Raw genomic sequence first — 19,945 nt, forward strand, 5'->3', positions numbered from 1 at the left:
GCAGGGGTTTCCTAGGCTGGTCTGGGAGGAAGTTATTTCACAGCCTCCTCCTCTGTTGTCTATTTATTCAAGGAGTCCTGAAGAAAGGAGATCCTGCTCCACTCCTCGTCAACACAGCACAGGCTGAAAATGGCCACGAGAAACGTGCTCAGCTAGACTGCACTGGAAAATGTAATATTAAAAGGAAAAAACAGGCTTAAAGCAAGAGTTTTACTGGGACGCTTACCTGTGGAAGTGCTCAAGTTGAGTACGATCTGGGGGATCTTACATCAGCAGGGATGGCATTTGACCCCCCTCACAACTCACAACCCAAAATACACAACGCCAATGGACAGCTTGGAAAAGCAACTGGGATTTCCTTCTTTATTTAAAAACACAGGGCAAAAAAAAGGGAGATCCATCTCCTGCAGCCAGCATTTACACACGCGAGGCGGACGATCGGCACCACGGGCTGTGGAGCATCGCCCGGCGAGGGACCCCAGTCCCTAAGAGCACTTGGAGCATGCAGCCAGCACTGACCGATGGCTGAAACCATTTGGGAGTTTTCATATAAAAAAGCAAACCCATTCCTCACTCCGCTTGTTCTGTACAAGACACCTTGAACCCGCACTCGCTACTAAAGCAGGGAAAACTCGGCACAAGCTTCATTTCCCAAAGGGCCCATGCAGGACATGGGGCAGCCACCAGGGCGATGCATTCACCCCGACACCAGTGCCAAGAGCCAAACCTACAGGATGTGGGGCACCGATTTTAGGAATCGCTGCAGAGCCCCATCGAGGTCTGGCTGTGCTCCTGTCCGTGTTTCTGTCCGTCCTCGGGATAGGAGCAATTCCTGCAGGAGGGGGTCACCATCATGGATCGGGCCGGCTCTGAGCACGCTGCCTTTAGTCCCACATCCACGTGCCACCGCCGAGGCCGTCGCGCTGTCCTGAAGACGGAGGGAGGGTGGGAATGAGACGGGGATGTCGCAACCATGCTGGAGCCACTGGTAGCTTCTCCTCCTGGATAATTAACCGTAATTGCGCAACGAGCTTCTGCTTTACCATCCCAGGCCTGAGGAAACTTTGCAATTATCAAGCAACAAAAATACTTGGTACTCTGTGTTTTTGAAGCCTTGCACAAAGTAACCATCGTCCCTGCGCATTCAATGTTCTCCAGAAATGAGGTCAGAGCGCTGATATCACTAAGTGCCATAACTTTATGGTTGATAGTCTTACCAAATTATTAAAACATTTTCGGAAACAGAACATCTAACTAGCCAAAGAGCAAGTCAGCCTAGAGAAAAAAATTCAAACACTAGTGCAAATAAAGCAAAAAGGAACAGCGTAACCTAGATTTCTACAATTAAATAACAAATATTAACATTCTCCCAGTACCATTTGCATCGATTCCCACTCATTTTCATACTCTCAATTTTCTCCAGGATTTCCACACAAGCCCCCTGTGAGCCACTCTTGCTCACCGGGTTCGGGAGGCCCCGCTCGCCGCCTCACAGGCTGTATAAAGTGTACCTTCAGCTGCCCCTCGCGGCCTAGAGCAGACCACGGGAAAGCAAAATAATGCCATCTGACAACGTACTGCTAGCAAGCCACGTGTTGGCCAACTGATTCTGTGAAAAACGAGAACGCCTCCACGTGCAGACCGCGCCTGCCCCAGGCAGTGCCGCTGCCTCCCCTTCCTGCCGCGGGCACAGAGGTGTGGGTGTGAGCACAAACCTCCCCAAAGAGACCACGCTCTGTGCAGAGCACGGCTGTGCAGGGCTGGTGTGAAGGGACAGGGGAGAAAACCTGCAGGGCACGGCCAAGCTACGAAATTCCCCTCTGGCCTCGTCTCCAACACCACGGCTCAGCAGATGCCCGAACCTCATTTGGATGTGCAGTGAGGCAGGTGACAAAACCCCGCTAAATCCCAGGCTGCCTGAGCTGGGTTAGAGCACACAGACCTGGAAAAGGCAGGGACAAATCAGAGATTTTGCTTCTGGGGGGCACGTTAAGCAGATTTTGCAAAGCAGAGAACACGTAATGACAAAGAAATGGCAACGAGCACATAGTGAAGGGAAGCCTTGCTAACTCCAGAGCCCTCCGTGCTCTGCCAGGCTTGCTGTGCAGTTCCCACACTTGCCACCCTGGTTTATCAGATGGCAATGAGTGTGCCTGTGTCGGGGGCAGCTCGGTTCCAGCGAGCACAGGGCAGGTGCACTCAGCTCGGAGATACCCAGAGGAACAGAGAGGGCACAGCCCTCGTTCTGGGTGTAATTCCAGCCTAAACAGGCCCACAGAATGAGCGTAAAGCAACGTCTGTGCTTGAAGGGGCTGGGTGCAGCTTTCCGAAGTCACAGCCACACAAGCTATTGCCCTGAGCGAGCAGCCAGGAGGGGTGTGCTGCTTCTCGGTGTCCGAGGCATTGCACAGGCATTGGGGTGCAGATATCGGGCAATCTCACTTCAATTTTCTATGTGCTATTTGTCACACCTCCTACATGAGCACATTTGGTTATGGAAATGGCTCGCGTTGCTTAAAAAGGTGCTGCTCATTTTCATTTCAAGGCGGGTAAGAGGCCAGTTGGACGAGTCTTCCGAGTTTCATTAAACACTCGGCTTTTGTTGCTTTTTCTTAAAAGCCCTTCACCACTCAGGCACGTCTCTTTGGTGCCTAACTGCATGCAGTGCAGAACTGGAGACATACCTGAGGATACTCCTGCCCCCGGTCGCTGCGGCACCGGCAGCCTGCCCAGGAGCAGCTCGCAGCTAAAAATCACTAAAACCTTGCAGAGGGCATTGAGCAGGGAGTCTGCTGGAGCTTAGCAGTGGCGACAGATATAAAAAGAAGGAATTAAAAGCAAACAGATTTGCCAATACACCATTAGTCGAGCAGGGTAAAGAGCTGGTCTCCTGGAAAAAATGTCATCAGCACTGGAAGCTGCAGCACTTCCCCTGCTCCGGGCGCAACTGCGCCGTGGTGCAGCTCCCTGGCTGTGCCGGGGGAAGACTGAGCAGCACAAAAGGGGAGAAAAACACTTATCCAGAAACGAGAAAGGCCACCTCACTCCCCCCTTTCCTGCTTCTGAGTCCTCCTGCTGTTTCTTCCAGGGGTGTTTTTGGGGAGAAGTGATGCATTTGCTGCAGAGGACACCCCCCCACCAGCAGTGCGGAGCTGGCGCTTCCCACCCCGCGCAGGAGGCAGGCAGTGCCCGGGGTGGAGGCAGCTTGCCAAAACCCCAAACTACCTCAGCCAGCCGCTGCCAGACCACAGCCCCCGGGCTCACCGAGACACAACCGAGGGGTGAGCAGGACGGGAGCCCCGCTTCTCCCCACAGAGCACAGGCACCAGGGAGTGCATCTGGCCCAGCCCAGCGCCGCACGGAGCAGCGACAGTGGAGGAAAGGAGCCAAATCTCGTCCCAGCCGAGGTGACGGGGCAGGCGAGGTCCCAAGGGCTGGGCAGAAGTACCGAGGAGACCAGCTCGTCCAGCCCCACCAGCGGCCACGTGTCCCCAAGTCCCCGCGCCCTGCAGCCGCGGCGTGGCTCGGCGCCGTCAGACGTCGGAGGTCCGGATGCTTTCATCGTCCAGGTCGAAGGCGAAGGACTTCTCCTTCAGGTGCTGCGGCTCCGACCTGTGCCGCAGGCGCTGGCCCTGCGTGGCACCGACGTCGCGCTCGGTGAATGCCGGCACGAACACCGCGTCCCTCATCGGCACCGGCACCTCCGCCAGCGCCGGCTGCTTTCCCTCCGCCTGCGGCACCGGCGTCCACGGCTGCCAGGAGGAGGTCGAGGGGGCTTTGCAAAGCGCCTTCCTCTCCTCCGCCGGCTGCCTCTGCTGGGAAGGGGCTGGCTTGGTCATGGAGCAGGACCTCATGAAGGAGATTTCCTGCAGGGACAGATGCAGAGTGAGTGCCGGTTGGTTTTGTGTGTGAGCAGCTGCTGTGAGCAATTTGCAGAGCTCTGGGGACCAGAATTAGGCCCTCTGCGTGCTCTGCAGAAAGGAAAGAAACGCTAAGCAAACCGCCAGCCTGAATTCAATGGCCCCTTGCCATCAGAAAGCTCTGAGAGCAGAGCAGGGCTCAGCCAGGGCCAGCCTGGAAGCCGGATCTCCCTTTTCAATCCTTTCCAAGGGACTGGCAAGCAAAGGCAGGGACAGTAGGGTAGGCACCTCACCTGGAAACGGGCTCACCGAGCGTTTACACAGGCCCGAAGTAAGCATCTTGTGAGTTAACATGATCATTATTTGACACAAAATACGAATATGACCTACCCTGGGGCGGGTTTTCAGGGCCTGAACTGCCCCTGCGATGGCGCGGATCCAGCTGTGCATGTCCTCGGGGCTGTCCGCCTGCAAACCACAGCAGCCAGGAGTCAGCCCCCCGTGCCTCTGCAAGCCTCCCAGCCCCACAGCACCGGGCTGACCCATGCACGGGGCACCACGGCCCCCAGCCCAGCTGCTGCTGGCTCCTGCTTGCTCAGAAGCGACCGCACTGCCCTGCCCTCGCCTGCAAAAAGCGTTCAAGGCAGGCGGCGGGGGCGGGTGGTGGCCACATCTGCAGCACGCAGCACGTGCAGACACAGCCCCGCACGCCCGCGATGCTCATCGGATCGCCGCGTGCTCTCGTCTCTGCTTTTTCCTGCTCGCACAAGGAGCTGCTGTTATAAATAAGCCCCGGCGGAGAAGTGAAACCGCCCGGAGTCCTCCCCGCTGCCCGTGCCCTGAAGCCAGGCAGCCGTGTGCGAGCTCATCCGCCGATGTTTGCTGGCTGAGGCTGCTGGGGAACATCCTGGTTAGAGGAGGGTGGCTTGCCTTGGCTGTCAGCAGTGGAATTTATTGCCTAGCAAAGTAAACTCCAGGCCTGGCAATGCCCTGCCTTGCTGACCGCCTCCACCCATCCTCGGCTCAGGAACCAGCTCCCTTCGGCTGCCGTACCTGGATGTAGAAGGTCCTGGAGCTCGTTATGATTTCAAAGAGGTTGTCCCGCATCAGGAGGTCACTGGGAACAGCAAGAAAGAGACAGTCACTACCCAGAAGTCACCGTGGATAGCGAAACGCCAGAATGACCCTCACACCTACAGTGTGCTGGGGAAAAAAACACACTCAGGGCGAGCAATCTCATCAGGATTTTGGTAACAAGAGCCCAGCTCCCCAGGGACCACCACCTCCATCCACAAACATTTCAGCTCCTGTAGTTCAGCCTCTGTCCCCTCCCCAGTCCCAGAATCCCCAGCCTCATTTTAAACTTGAATTCTTAAGAATAACTGATACAAAGCTGTAATTAATGAATTACATTTTTGCTCAAGCTAAAGAAGTTTGTTTTCTCAGTTCATTTTCATTGCAAATCTTCAAGTTATTTGATTTTATCAGCGTTAGCTGCAATAAAATTGTTCCCAAGACGTTGTGTAGCCACCTGTGATAGTTTAAGGAATACGCCTGTACCCAGCTTTCAGCTGCTTTATGAACACCTTTGTTCTTCTGTCATATGATGCTATTTACTGTGCAGGGCCTCGTACTCCTTAATCTAGAGAGATAAGAGCTGTGCGAGCACGCCTCTGCCACAGAGATGACTATCAGCACAAGGAGGAGAACAGAATGACAATATCCTGCATCCAGATTTCCCCAACCTGCCTGGGGAAGCTGAAGGAAGAGAAGTTTCTTAAGAGCAAACCAAAACCGGGATGTTTGAAGAATGTCTGGAGAAAGCAAGCTCGAGACACTTGGGAATAACGCAGGAATGAACGGCAGGACGGGGGGAGCCAAAGGACCTGCTGTCCTGAGAAGGGCTCTCCTGCTGCCCCCATTCCAGCCAGGGGAGGGTTTCCAGGGGAGAATGGGGGAATTCAGGATTGGGAGGGGAAGGGATGGGAGAAGGGGACTCTGGATGTGACTCTGAGCAAAAACCAAGGAAAAGCAACACATCCAGAATGCTTTCTGCTGAGGCCCGTATACTTCTCACTGCCCACCCCCAGGACCCTCTGGAGGGCTGCACAGCGCCGGGGGGGGCAAGCAGGAGGCGTTAGAGGGTTGTGAAACAGCAGCGAGCTGCAACGCGGGGTAACGGCAGGAGCAGGGCACAGCAGGAAGCATTACCCAGACTTGACCAGGCACTCGTGGGTCTTGCACACATCCTTCAGCAGGATCGAACGCAAGGGCTCCTTGTCCTGCGGAGATGAGAGGAGACCACGGTGGGCTGGGGCACCCCACGGGGCTGCCGGTGCCGGGGTGTGCCCACAAGCACCCCGTAACCCAGGGCTCTGCTCCAGGAGCAGCCGGATGCAGGCAGGGCTGGGGGCCGCTCACCTGCTCACACTTGTAGTAACTGATGGAAAATTCATCGAGGACGAAGTACCGGCGCTTCCAGCTCTTCCTCTGGAAAACAGACGAGGAAACCCCTGGGTGCTGGGCCCTGCGCTCTCCCCGTGCCAGGGACATGCTGGTGGCCACCAGAGCACCCCTGAGCCGGGGGAAGCAGCAGCCCGGCACTCACCCCGCGGGCCCCCAGCACTCACCACGTTGCCCTGCTTCACGCAGTAGCCGCTCTTGATGGCGGGGGGCCCGGCGGGCGGCTTGGTGGCCGAGACGGGGATGTAGCTCTGCGAGCGCCGCAGCAGCGGGTGGGCGGCCAGGTCGCTGCCCTCTGCCCCGTCCCCTCCGTTCTGCAAAGGAGAGCGTGATTACCCGGGGGGGGGCACGGAGAAAGCAGGGAGGGGAACTCCCCGATGGAAAGCTGGAGGGGAGGGCGGCCCAGAGCGTGCCCTGAGCACAGCACGGCATGCACAGGGAGAATTGCAGTGCCTGGACATGAGCATGGTAATGAACGAGAGGAGGAGGGCTTTCTCTCATTGCATTTGGCTTGCAGACTGCAGCTGGAGTACAACTCACCACGACGGTGCCCACGTGTTAAAAACAGTGTTAAGAGATTGGAAAGGCTACAAAAAAAGCCCTAGAGGGGACTCGAGGGCTGAGGAAATCCCTTGCAGCAAGGGAGCTGAACTTCATCAGCCCGGCTTATCTAACACTGAGAAGCGACTCAACTGCAACAGAGAGGTCCTGGGGGAAAGGCAAGGTACGGGAGCTCTTTCATCTGGCAGAGGCAGAACAAAAACCACCGGCTGGAAACTGGAGCCAGACAAACCCAAGTTAGAAGGCAGGGAGGCTTTCCAGCCAGAGAAAGCAATCCATCACGGGCATAAACTGCTCAGGAGAGCCATAAAGTCTCCGCTCCACATTCTCACAGCCAAGCCAGCATTTCCCCGAAGGAAACCTCGATGTTTGGAGTTCGGGTAGAAAAACCCCACTGCCCCCAGCCAGCATCGCCCCGCTCCCCGCGGCGCCGTCCCTCCCCCCCCGCGGCAGCGTGGAGGATGGCTCGAGATGAAACCTCTGTGCTCATCTCCTTCCCTCCTGCCCCTCCAACCCCTTCCTCCTGCTCTGAGGCTGAGGTTTGCGAATTGCCATAGCAGCCAGCCTTATATGGCACCCGCGCCTGAGCGAGTACCGCTGCGGTTAACCAGCGACCTGCCCCGCTCGGCTCCTTCCAGCACCTTCGGGGCAGCGTTTGGTTCCTCCAGGACAGAGGCGAGCAGCAGCTGGGTCGGCCCCAAGCTGCAGCCGGGCACCTCCAGACCTTTCCCTGGGTCGGCACCAGCCCCACTGAGCCGGGCAGCTCCGTGCCCAAAACACCGCCCCAGGCAGACCCAGGGGCTGGGGCGATGCTGCTGCGGGTCTGGGGGTGCAGCAGGAGCAGGGGTCCCCCCAGCAGTCACCAAGCAGCCCGGGGACGGCACCATCCATCCCAGGGCAGGACCAGGAAACCGTGAGCGTGCCCAGGAAGCAGGGAGAGTTGCCATCTCACCCCAGGGCAAGCAGCGAGAGCGCAGAAAATAGCCCAGCAGCTGACGCATCACCTCCAAAAAAAGCTCCTCTGTGAAAGAAAAGTCAGGCGAGGGCTGAGGATGGAGCTCGCTGCTTCTGGGCAGAGGGAGGAGGGCAAGGCGAGCTCGCTGCTCAGGGGCACTGGGAAGGGGTGGCCGCGAGCCCCAGCCCCGTGCAGCCCCCACAGACAGGGAAGTGTGCGAAATGCCCACCAGCAAGAAGCACTGCGAGGGTTTAATTCCTGCTCTATTTCGGTGCTGCCACCGTCAGGAGCCAGAGCCAGCTGCTGAGCACCCAGAGACCGGGGTCACCCGTGGCCCTGCTCCCCCCTGCACGAGTGGAGGGCAGGGGGCTGCAGGACCGTGGGACGCGGTGCCAGCCCCCACCCCAGGTATGAACCTGTCCCTACTTGAGAAACCCCCACCGGCCCCTTGGCTGCTCCCATGGGGGTGGCAGCACGTGGCCCCCCTGCCCCAGGCACCTCGGGGTGGGATCTGGAGCCAGGTGGTGCCGTGGGGTGCCCAGGGGCAGCGGGTGCCCCCCTCCTCCTCACCCCTCCCCATCTCTTCATAATTCAGAGCGAGACAAAGCAGAGGTGCTCAAGGTGCTAAGTGCAGCTATTTATACAGCGAGTGGGAAGGTTTGGCAGGCACTCAGCTGGTTTCCAGAAATGAAAATGCAAACCAGCCTCCCGGCAGCCCACAGCCAGAACCTGCCTCCCCCTGGACCCCACATCGAGCACTGCTGTCCCTTCACCCCAAATCTGCCCAGCTGGAGCAGCCCCTGGAGCACAGCCTCCATCCATGGGGACATTGCCAAGCCTCTGAGGGCCACATCCATGAGTTCTGCTGCTCCAGCACCCGGGTTAGGGAACAACAGAGCCCATTACTGCTGGGTATTAAATGGTATTTCTCCATTCCTTGCACAGGGCACAAAGCATGGCTGTGGCAGAGGTGCCCTTGCCTGCCATGAAAGCTGCCACCTTTCTGCTTATCCCATTTCCAGCCGCTCTAAAAGCGCCAGGAGCACAGACACGAGTGCCACGCTGCTGTCACATCCAAACCAGCCCAGAGCCTGCGGCCAAGAGGCAGAGCAGGGACACGGCACGGGCACAGGCACCGGCTGCCAGGGTTTGCAGCCCCCTGCTCTGAGACATCTCCACATCAATTCCTGGTTTCAGCCTTCTCGTCCCTGCAGCAGAGCTCCAAATCCCGACCCCAGCTGCAGCCCACAGGCTCCCAAGGAGCAGCCTCGTACACCCGTGTGCTTTCTGCTGCTCTCGTGGCTCCCCAGGGCCGCCAGCAGCAGGACCGGGCACTTCTGTCGGAGAGCAGCACGGCCCGGAGGCTCACCTGGTTGATGGAGATGGGGGTGTGCACCACCACGCCCCCGATGATCTCGGTTTTGTAGGCAACCTGAGGCTTCCTATCCTGCGCCTGCGGCACCGCCGGGGGCTTCGTGATCTCTGCAGGCGGGACGCCACCGCCCTTGGGTACCTGCAGGGCAAAGGCAGAGGCTGAAGGCCACGGGGCTGCTCCAGGCACCACCACATCATCATCCCCACCTGACCCCAGATACGGCCCTTTAAGAAGAATAAAGGGAGGCGACACCCCAATTAAGGAGGGACACCCCAATTAAGGCGGGCGCGGCCGCACCCGGGCGGTTCACAGGAGGAACCCAGACAGAGGCGGTGAGTAACGCGGCATCACCTCGCAGGAGTCTGCAACCGGCCTCTGCAGCCCAGCGCATCCCCGGGACACTTGCTCCTTTAATTTTCCCCACTCAGAGCTTTCAGCCGCCGAACGAGGCTGAGCTGCAGCACGTCCAGGCGCTGTTTTACACCGACACGCTGGGCAGGCTGCGTCTGCACGGCAAAGGACAGCGGGCAGGGACACGGCCCCCAGCTCCCAGCTCCTGCCCATTTTCCCCATTGTGCTGCTTCCCCCAGCTCTGGGAAGAACGGCAGGCGGCCAAGCTTCCCCCCCAGCCAGCACTCTGCTTCTCTACCAGCATTAACCGGGGGCTCTGGGCCACCCTCCTGCTCTCTGCAGGCAGCAGCAGCGGCTCAGCCCCGCAGCGCTGCCGGGGAGCCGCAGGAAGCGGTTTCGCCACGGGGGACATTGCGTATGGGCAGCAGCCGCCTGAGCAGCAAGGAGAGGCAGGAACCGGGCAATGCGCCCAGAGCAAAGTCCCCGTGAGAAGCAGAAGCTGAACCTGGGTCTCGGCACTGGGAGGAGTGCCCAAACCACAGCCCCATCCTCTGGTCCCACAGGCATCACCCTGCACAGGGAACAAATGCCCCCAAGTCCGGGGTGCCCCCAGCCCTGCTCAGTGCACGGGGAGGGAGACGAGAGGCTGCCATGGGTCTGAGCCCCAAAACTCTCCCCGCAGCCCCCTGTGCCTCTGGGGACTGACACCAAGCCTCAGAAGCCGTCGCAGCACAGCGCAGCCTGTGGAAAGCCGGGCACGAGGATAAATGTGGGCAGAGGGAGGGGGGCAGCCACGGTCTCCCACCCCGAGCCGCCGCTCGGAGGAGGGTGGGCACGGGCGCAGCGCATCGGCTCGAGGCAGGAGCTGCAGCCCCGAGCACCCCGCTGCCAGCCCAGCGGCTCGGTTCCCTGCCTCCCACCCGGCCGTGGAGGATTTGTCTGTGGACACGGCCACCTGAGCCCATAAAGGGGGCAGGCGGCACAAGCCGGAGCCTGTGCAGTTGGTTTGAAAGAAAGAAGCCCTGACAGCCGCAGCAGGGAATCGGTTACGAGCAGCCCCTGCCCCAGGAGGGGCAGAGGGAGAAGAGCCCAGAGCTCACGGGGACGGGGACGTCTCCAGCAGAGACGGGCACAGCAGGAGCGAGGGCGCAGCACGACATACCGTGATCTTGCTGGCCCGGTTGAGGGCCTCCACCCAGTCCTGCAGGTCTTTCTGATCGCTGGCTTGCAGGAAGTAGCGCTGAGATAACGCATTGATAACTGCCAGAGAAGGGAAACAGAAGAGTCAGGGAACCCTGCTCAGTGCTTAGCGTTGTCAGAACAAGTGAGTGGTTCTGCAAGGCAGCAGCTCTCAGCTCCTGACCCCGGAGCACTCTGCAGACACTGATTTTGTAGCCTCTTGCATTGTCACCCCTTGTAGCCCTTGGGGACGGCGCTCGGGCACCCCTTTGGCAGCACCCCCACCCCAGAACTCAGTGCCAAAGCCACAGAAGCCACGTAGGGACCTGAGGCCAAGGCTGTGGCATGGCCCAAACCAGGAGCCAACCATCCGAGGGCCTCCCTCACTCTCCACCTTCAGCTCTCCTCTGAAATGTGCACACAGACCCCGACAGGGTCTGGGAACGTCCTTGGGGACGGGTCCCTCCAGCCCCGCAGCAACGCTGCCTGCTGCATGTGGGCCAGGGGAAGCTCTCGGGGAACCTCTGCACCGCAGCACCGGGGATGTTTCGGGTTGCACAAGCTCTGGAGGAAGCAGCCACAGGCCCTGCTGTGCCACCAGAGCTGCCCTGGTGCTCCCCAGCCCCATCCTGGTGGGCTCCACAGCACGGAGAAGGCAGAGCCCCTTGGGGAGCGCACCCAGGGGGGGACACGCTGCGTGCTCCGATCACTGTGTGGGGTCACAGCCCCCGTGGTAAGGCACTGCCCAGGCAACGCTGCTCCTCTGGGACAAGCGTGTGCCCGTGCTGCCGCTTCCCCCACGCCCCACTGCTGTCCCCGGGCTTACCGAAGCAGAACGGAGTTTTCGGTTTCTGTTTCGGGGTGGCGACGCTGACCTGCGACAGAGCAGACGAAAGAAAAAATGAAGGATAACCATGAACACTAACAACGTGCTGAAGGGGTGGAAGTTTCCATGCATGTGTACCAGACCACGGGCAAGCTGGCGCTCCCCAGGCACCGGCCGTGCCCCCGGTGCCCGCCTTGCTCGGGCAGCAGCCCCAGCTCCCCACCGCCCAGGCAGGCTTTGCAGCAGCACTACTGCACTAGAAGCCTCCTGCCCCCGGCACCGCGCAGCCCACGGGCGGGCAGCCCCGAGGGAAGGTCAGCACCAGCCCGGGCTTTCATCCGCCGCCGGCCCCCCGAGGCACCGGCTGCACTGCGAAGAGCAGAAAGCTTTCAAGGGCCTTGGAAGTGCGCGTTCCTGCCGGACCAACATTGTCGCTCTTGTCAGCAATTAAGAAAATTGAAGGAAAATAGCAGTGGTTTCTCCCTAAAGAGCAGGAATCATTTATATAAGAATAATATTCCCCGGGGCTCCAAGCACAGCATTCATGGAGTATTTATTCTGACAGGCTTCCTCCTTCCGAGCCAGTCTATAATGCTTTAAATATGTTTTCTCAAGCAAAGCTCCATTTTTCTGGCGTATTTACAGCTGGTAGTTAGAGCCACGGGCATAACCCAGTCCCGCAGTTTGTGACCAAATGCCGTCCTGCAGCAATTTTCAAACAGACTAAAACCTATATAATTTATAAGTGCGGCTCTTTCTGAAATGGGGAAGGCTCAGCCTCCCAGCATTGCTTCATCTGAGCTTAATTTATAAATCATGATTCAGCAGGAACACGGAGATCTGTTCGATTCTCTCCTGGCTCCGATGATGAGCGGGACCTGGCGCAGGGGCAGGACGCAGCTGCACACAGCCGTGCCCGCAGCTCTGTGCCACCAGGCTGGGGGGCAGTTTTGGGGTTTTGCAGCGTTTTTGCCTGACAGCGAGAGGAACCATGGGGCCATCTCCGTTCCCATCTCCACGGCACCTCTCGCAGGGCTTGGGCACGTCCCCGGCTGGTGCAGGCTGCAGCGGGGCTCGGTGCCCCAGCCCCAGCCACCGCCAGCTCCACTGATGCCGTGCTCCCATCCGGCCCCGGCCCCCGGCCCCTTCCTCACCGCAGAGCGGTTCCTCTTCCTCCCACGCCCCCGAGGCACCCAGTGGGGATGGGGACGGGGCAGGATTGCACCTCTCCTGGGAGCACTGTGGGGTAGGGAGATGGCACAGGGCACCCCAGCCCCCCTGCCCTCACCTTGGAGATGTAGGTCAGCTGCAGAGATCCAACAGCACCCGCACCGATGGCCAGGTTCTGCAAAAACAAAACGAGCAACGGGAGTGAAACGAGAGGGAGAAGGCAAGAGGCGAGTCAAGTGCCCAACGTTCAGCAGCAGCGGGGCCAAGTGGTGAAAACACCAGCCATGCCCCCGGCTCGGTCGCTGCCCCTCTCTGAGCACCCACCTTTCCCGTGCCCCCATCCCTCCCAGCAGCTCCTTGCCGAGCTCTGGCCCCGAGCACAAGGCTGTGCCACTGCCCACCAGGGCAGCCGGGCGCTTCTCCTTCCCCACTGCATGGTGCTGAAGCAGCCCTGGGGATGCTCACCGGGGGCAGGTGCCTGCCCAGCTGCCAGCAGCACCGGGAGGCTCATCCCAGAGCTCAGCCTTGGCTCCTTCTCATTTGAGCTTGACAGCAGGCACCGGGGAGCCCCCAGAGACAGCAGGCACTGCACCAGGCAGGGACCTGGATGCACCGAGCGCTGACATTTGCCCCGTGACACCGCTCCAAGACGAGGAGTGTTTCCTAGGAGCTTGCATCCTTCCTGTTTTCGCTGCCTTTACACCAAGACACGAACTGCAGGGGCCGTGCGGGCTCCTGCAAGGTGTCAAGTGCTGCTGGGGGGGCTGGAGACCACAGGGGTGCCGGGACGTGCTGCCAGACCCTGCACCATGCCAGGACATCGGCTCCTGCCCAGTGCAGCCCGTGGCAGCCCCAGCCCATGGCTCACAGGGCCGGGCAGAGGAAGGAGACGCTGCTGCAGCTTGGGGCTGCTCGTGCAGCCCAGCACGTGCAAATAGGAGCTCCGGGTTTATTTTCCTTGGATGTGACATCCAAAGAGATGCAGAGTTCAGGACTGCTGGTGACCCAGGCTGGTAACAGATGTAATCCCACTGCGCTGCTGCTTCCTCAGAAAGCCCAGCGCAGGAACCAGCCCGGGCTACTTGGGAATGACAGATTGCTTCCAGATGGGGCCAGGCTCAGCACCGCCGCTGCTCCGCAAGCCAGCAGCTTCACCCCGAGCAGGGAGAAACCCAAAGCTTCCCTGCAGACTGCACCAGGCTTTGGATGAGGCGGCAGGAGTGGAAAATTCAACCCCAGGCTTGGAAAACAAAATGAGCCCAAGCAATAGATGGGGGGAAAAGCCCTACCCCTGCGCTTCGTGCTGCTGTCAGGCAGAAAGCATTTCCCTCAATTAAACCGCAGCGGAACAGGCACAAACGTGACACGCTGCTGTCCCCGACACCAGGCGTGCCCTCACCGGCCTGCTCGCTTTTTATATTTTTATATCCCACTTTTTTGTGTGTGGAGAAGGCCTCCTTTCTACATCACTGACTACACCACGCAGAATCCATGCCGGGGGGGTCACCCTGGGAGAGAGACCAGGCTCGTGGCTGGCAGCGCGGGGACCCCCGTGCCGGGCAGCTGCAGGGAGGGACCCAGCGGGAGCGCGGCCGCGGAGCCCTACCTGCGGGTTGTCCATGTACCACAGCAGGCAGTTGGCCTGGGTGTCCAGGATGAAATACCTCCGCAGAAACTTGCCGCAGGTCTCATTTTCCTCGATGTCCAGGAACCCGCAGATACGGTTCTGTCGGTCCAGGTACGGCATGCCGGGCTCCTTCTGGCATCACCCTGCAGAGGGACAGGGCAGGGGAGAGGTGGGTGCTCTGCTCGTGCCCTGCTCCCCACCTCTGTTAGCTTCAACCCCTCCTGGGTGAGGGCTCAGCCCCCAGCTCGCAGCACAAAGATGCCAAAAGGGAGAGGGAAAAGAATCTGCTGGGACTGATTCAAACGGGTGTGCTGGCTGTCCCCCCACTGAGGAATGAGGCCTTGCAGAGATGTGCCCACCACCCCAGTGAAGGGTGCTGGAAGGGCGCAGGAGCCTGCACAAGGCTCCCGAGAGCAGCCGAGGAATCCACTCCTCATCCCGTCCCCCTGCAGCGCATCCCACGGCCACCGGAGCTTCCTGCAGCTCCCATTTCTCAAGCTGTCCCCAGCTCCCAGCCAAACTTCTGCTGCCTCTCCCAGGCCTCCAAAGCACACAGCTCAACACAGTCAAAGCAAAATGAAACTGTCCCTCCGTGCAGTCACGCTGTGGGGAAGCTGCCAGACGAACACAGAAGTCATCCAGCACGCTTCTGTGGCAAGGAGGGGGTGCCAGCGTGACGGCCCCGGGTGCAGGCAAGAGCCGGGCAAAACAGAGCAGCGAGCAAGGACCGAAATAGCTCAGCGGAGGAACTGCAGGAGTCTGGACACCAGGGTGCCTGCAGGAACCACAGATGGACTCGATCACCGCACGCAGCTGAACAAAAGCTTGCTGGCCCTGCTGCACGGCTCCGGGCGTGCTCGGCACGGCGTGGCTCTCCCCAGGCTCTGCAGCCAGCGCCAGCAGGGTCCGCAGGGCAGGGATGGACCACGCCGAGGGGCAGCCCCGTGCCCCAGCACGGCCCCTCCAGACGGGGCAGAGCAGCCACAAAGGTCCCCGGGCAACGCAAGGCCCCCGGGAACTGCCAACAAAAAATAACCCCGCGGCAGGCTGTGCACTAGAGAGAGCCCGAGCACACTCCCAGGAAATGGAAAACAATCTGCAACTCCAGCAGAAAATGTGTGCAGCCAGGATGCGGAGTCAGCAGGGAAAACAATGACCAACGTCCACGGGGCGCAGCCGTGTCACCGGGGCTGCTCGGGGCACAAACCCTCTGCAGTGCTGCTCCTCAGCTCGAGGCACAGCCCAACACCCGCCGTGCGGGCAGCACGGGGCCAGGGTGCTCGCGTCCCCCGCGGGAGTTAGACGTGGGCGAGACCCAGCATCGCTCTCGGTCACCCCACGGGAGCAGCAGCCACTTTGACTCAGCGGCAGCGGGTGCGCGTTGCCACCGCTCACATCTGCAGCACCCGCCCGCTGTGCACGGCAGCCACGGGGAGGGGAGCCCGGTGGCACCTCGTGCCACTCTGCTGCCTGTCAGACCAGGTCGCTGTCACTTCCAGCCCTGCAGTAGGAGCAGGACCAGCACGGAGACCCGCGGGCTGGCCAGGCACGGGCTGCAGCTCAGGCAGAGCCCCCAGCCCCGGTGACAGGGGACGGAGGCAGCGGTTACCGAGAGGATGCGCGCTGAGCTTGGTGCGGTTTGTCCGGTAGAAAAGGAGGTGACTCGTGCAGGTGCCAGAAGAGGAGGCTGCACAAATAAAAGATGTCATGCAGAAAAGGAGGAAATACTATTTTTGAGCTGAGTAGCTGCAGTGGAGTGGGGCCCGGAGTGGCAAGTGTTGTGCAAGAGCTGCGGTGCAGCTGCAGAGGTAGAGGTGGCAGCGCACGAGGCAACCTGGCGTCAGCACCTCGGCGTCACGTCAGCGCTCCAGAGATGGGTATCGAGGCTGCGCGCGGGGGGAAGCTGCCCCGCTGCAGTAGAAAGGATTGTTTCAAAACAACACGGCGGGCTGATGCAAAGGTTATGTGGGCACTTCACATTTCGCTGCTTTTTTGTGGGTTTATTTTTGTGGGGTGGGGGAGTGCACATAAAACAGATTCCCAGCCGACTTCAACCGTACTAATACATTCAGACCAGGCTTCTTTAATCGCCTCCTGCTGCTAACAAAAATCCAGAGGTTTCTGCTTATGAAATGGAAGAGAAGGGTGTGAGGTGGGGTGCAGCACCACCTGGCTCTGGCAGGCAGCTCAGGGGTGAGTCCCCAGCTCCTCGTGGCTGCGGTGCCAGACCCCCGGGATCCCTCCTGCGGTTCCTTATCTCCCCCCTCGCCATCCTGGATTAGCAGGGGCTCGACTAAAAGCACGTAAAGCAGCTCAATTCTTCCGTGCAAGCTGACCTCAGATTGCACTTGGATATGCAAAAATCATCGGGCAGAGGAGATAACGATCGCTCCAAACTCTGCCTTCCGGACTGCGCTGCTCTCAGCGAGCAGGAATCTTCCCCATCCCTCCTCCGGGGCCGTGCCGCTCCCCGGCTGCTCCCAGCCCCTCGCAGCACACGGGCTGCCCGGCTCCTTGTGGCCGCTGGGAATTCCATTTTCCCATAGGAAAATGACAAAAGTAGCAGCTCCAGCTCTGCCAGGATGTGGGTGTTTGGTCCTCCTGCTCGGGAACTCCACAAGGGCCAGAAAAAGCTCACTTTACACTAATGTTTACTATTTACACAGCGCTTTATAAACTCAGAGTCATAAATATTTGTATGCAGGACCCAAACTTGCCTTTGCCATAGGAAGGACACAAGACTAGATCTGGGGGGGAGAGTAGGAGGGATTGAGCAGAGAATCAGAAAGTGATCACTGTTCAGGAGTGCTACCGAGCCCTGCAGTCCTCACGGGAGGAGGTGCTCGAGCTTCAGATGAGCCCTGTGATGGAAACCTGAGCACTCGGAGCTACGATTTACCACGATGCCAGGGCCTCATTCGTGCAGGCTAACCTGCTGTCCAGCCACAGCCCAGAGACCCTCCCAAGCACTGCACTGCCCCAGGCTCTCAGCTTCTCGTTCCTGGATCCAAATCAAGAACTGATGCCATCGCGCAGAGCGGCACAGCGAGGGCTTCCAGGGTTCTCCCCAGCCTCAGAGCTGACTGGCTCACCAGCATTGCCCAAGCCCTGGTGCCCCACCAAAAGGTACAGCCAACCCTTCTCAAGCTTGGCTGATGGGATGACAAGAGCAATCGAGCTACAGAGGAAGATTTGCAGCAAAACGAGGTGCCAAACCCCCTCCCCTTGTATTCCGAGGTGGAGGCACGCCGCTGCCTTTGCCCCCAAGCGGGCGGGGAGCCGTCCTGATATGCGAACCCTGTTATGTGGCTCCTGTTGGCTCCACGGCCTCACGTGTGGCTGCAGTGCCAGACTTTCCAGGAAGCACCCCCAGGACGCCAGCACCGCCCCACCGCAGCTGCCTGTGCCCTTTTGTACCCCGCTCCCTGCACTCAGGGTGCAGCTCCAGCCACGGCAGCGCTGCCCGCGGAAACCTGGCAGCAGGAAGGCGCCTGCAGACCTGCCGCCCTGAGCACCACGGAGGTGCAGGCAAATCCTCGGCACCCCGCTCTGCAACACAGCCCGTTGTGCCTGCAGACGGTCACGGCATCCTCCTCCTCTCCCCGTCCGTCTGTCCAAGCTGCCCCGGTGCCACTCAGGGCGTGGGACCAGCGCCCGTGCGTGCAGGGCTGCGAGGTGCGGCGGTGGCTGCGCCACTTCCTTCTACCTGCCCTGCAGAGCAGTTTCCAGAGCTTGCCCTATCGACGTCTGTCTGGTGGCAGGCACACAAGGCAGAGACGGCGTAGGAACAGCCCAGCGACTCACTGCTGCTCGATCCAGACGTGCCTTAATGGAATAATTAACCTGTTGAAAGCAGGCTGGGAGCAGCGAGGGTACGCTTCGTCGTTTCACCACGCAGTCTGGGGAGCACGCTTTAAATAACCGCGGATCCAATCCTCTCTGAGCTTTTGCTGCCCAATCCTTGCAGCACAGCCCCACTGCAGGGAGCGGTGCGTTCAGCACCCCCAAATCTCCCCGCAGGGCCCCAAAACCGCGAGCCGCCGCGGCAGGAGCAGCCCCCGCCGCCCCCTGCCCACAGCCCCTGGAGCCTTGGGGTGCGGGACCGCGCCGCGACCCCCCCGGCAGCAGCGAGGCCGCCCCCAGCGCACGGGGCCGATGCCGCCAGCCCCGCGGGGGGAGCTTCTGCAGCGCCCCCCCCGCCGACGGCCCGGACCCGCGGGGGAGTCCCCGGGACAGCGCCGACCCCCGGGGAAGGCGCCCGCCCGCCCGCACCCGGGCACCGCCAGCCCCGACCCCGCTCCCGGGAAGCCCCCTCGGGGGGCAGGGGGGGCTCTGCTGGGCAGCCCCAGCCGGCAGCGACGGGATACGAGGGGGGGGACCCCGGGATGCAGGGGGTCCCCGCGCTGCCCCCTCCCTATCCCCGCCTGGACCGGAGGGGCTGCAGGGGGGGCGCTGCCCCCGGGCACGACGGCGGCGGCCCCGCGACCCCCCCACAGCCCCGCGAGGCGCTGCCTCCCCCCGCCCGGCCCCGCACTCACCCCGCGGCGTCCCTGGGCTGCGCCCCCCGCGCATGGCCGGGCCGGGGGCTGCGGGCTGCGCGCACGCCGAGGCGCGGAGGAGGGCCGGGCGGCGGAGGGGGTGTGCCCGCGGCTCCGCCGTCGCTTTTTTCCGGGTTAATTACGCCTCCCATTAGCAAACCCGGCCCCGGATGTGAGTGCGGGGCGGCGGGCGCCCCGGGGGCCGTGGGGGGGCCGCTCCGGCACCCATCCCGCACCTGCGGCGGCTGCGGAGGGCTCAGCCCCTGCCCCTGCCCCGACGGCCCCCTCCCGGCACAACCCCCCCGAGCCGGCGCCCCTCCGACCCCCCCCATCCCTGCGGCTCCGTGGGCGAGAGCCCGGTCCCCCCCCGACCCCCCACCTCCCCCGGCCAGAGCCGCGACCCCAGCCCCACGGGCAGCGTCTGCGCCGCCAGCTCGGGCGCTCAGGATAACGAGCGGGTCCTGGGCTGAGAGAGCTTTTAGGGGCAGGCACCCCCGGGGGGTCCCGTCCTCAGGTCAGGCCTCAACCCGACAAAGTCCCGGGGCTTCCAAACCCCGCAGGGCACCGCGACTGCTGTGCAAAACCCTTCCCACGGCCCCCGAGGGCAAAGGCTGTTGTCAGCCCCTGCAAGCACAGCGTCTCCAAAGGGGAGCTTCCCCCGATTCCCCGTCAGACCCAACTGCCCCCCCGGTTTTGTTTAGGTCCAAGCATGCCTGCGAATGGAAGTTCCTCGCGTGCTTTCACAGCCATCCGAAAACGCAGCCAGATTTCTGTCTGCGCACACGCAGCCCACACAAAGCCACCGCGGCACCAGCAGCAGGGCTGCTGGGAGGGAGCGAGCACCCGGAGGGGTCGGCTCGTCACCCTCGTGGGTGTGGAGGGTGCCCAAACCGCAGAGCTCCGCTCCCAAAAACACTCTGGGCGCCCTTGCAGCAGGTGAGGTCTCCGGCAAGCCAGCAGTGAAATCTCTGAAGTTACCCATGTGTTACAGCATCTAACACAACCCTGCGGTTCTCCCGCACCCAGGAAAAGTTGCAAAA

At 61.0% G+C, this 19,945-nt stretch overlaps 1 protein-coding gene across 2 annotated transcripts; it reads right to left on the reverse strand.

Annotated features, from left to right (window-relative positions):
* Positions 1-344: 344 nt before the first annotated feature.
* PLEKHA2 (pleckstrin homology domain containing A2) lies at positions 345-19,700 on the reverse strand. 2 transcript variants are annotated; one of them, XM_082779482.1, is made up of 12 exons: positions 19,619-19,700; positions 14,347-14,510; positions 12,859-12,915; positions 11,571-11,619; positions 10,728-10,825; positions 9,209-9,352; positions 6,491-6,637; positions 6,282-6,350; positions 6,072-6,142; positions 4,914-4,977; positions 4,251-4,328; positions 345-3,866 (listed from the first exon to the last, which is right to left on the reverse strand). In XM_082779482.1, exons 2-12 carry the CDS (start codon positions 14,485-14,487, stop codon positions 3,534-3,536), a joined length of 1,251 nt encoding a protein of 416 aa, XP_082635608.1. In that variant the 5' UTR covers positions 14,488-14,510; positions 19,619-19,700; the 3' UTR covers positions 345-3,533. The 2 variants fall into 2 exon arrangements, with proteins under 2 accessions (XP_082635608.1, XP_082635607.1); XM_082779481.1 differs by lacking the exon at positions 19,619-19,700 and adding an exon at positions 18,906-19,017.
* Positions 19,701-19,945: the final 245 nt, after the last annotated feature.

This window comes from Aythya marila (assembly GCF_965140915.1).
Source record: "Aythya marila genome assembly, chromosome: 26".
NCBI lineage: Eukaryota > Metazoa > Chordata > Aves > Anseriformes > Anatidae > Aythya > Aythya marila.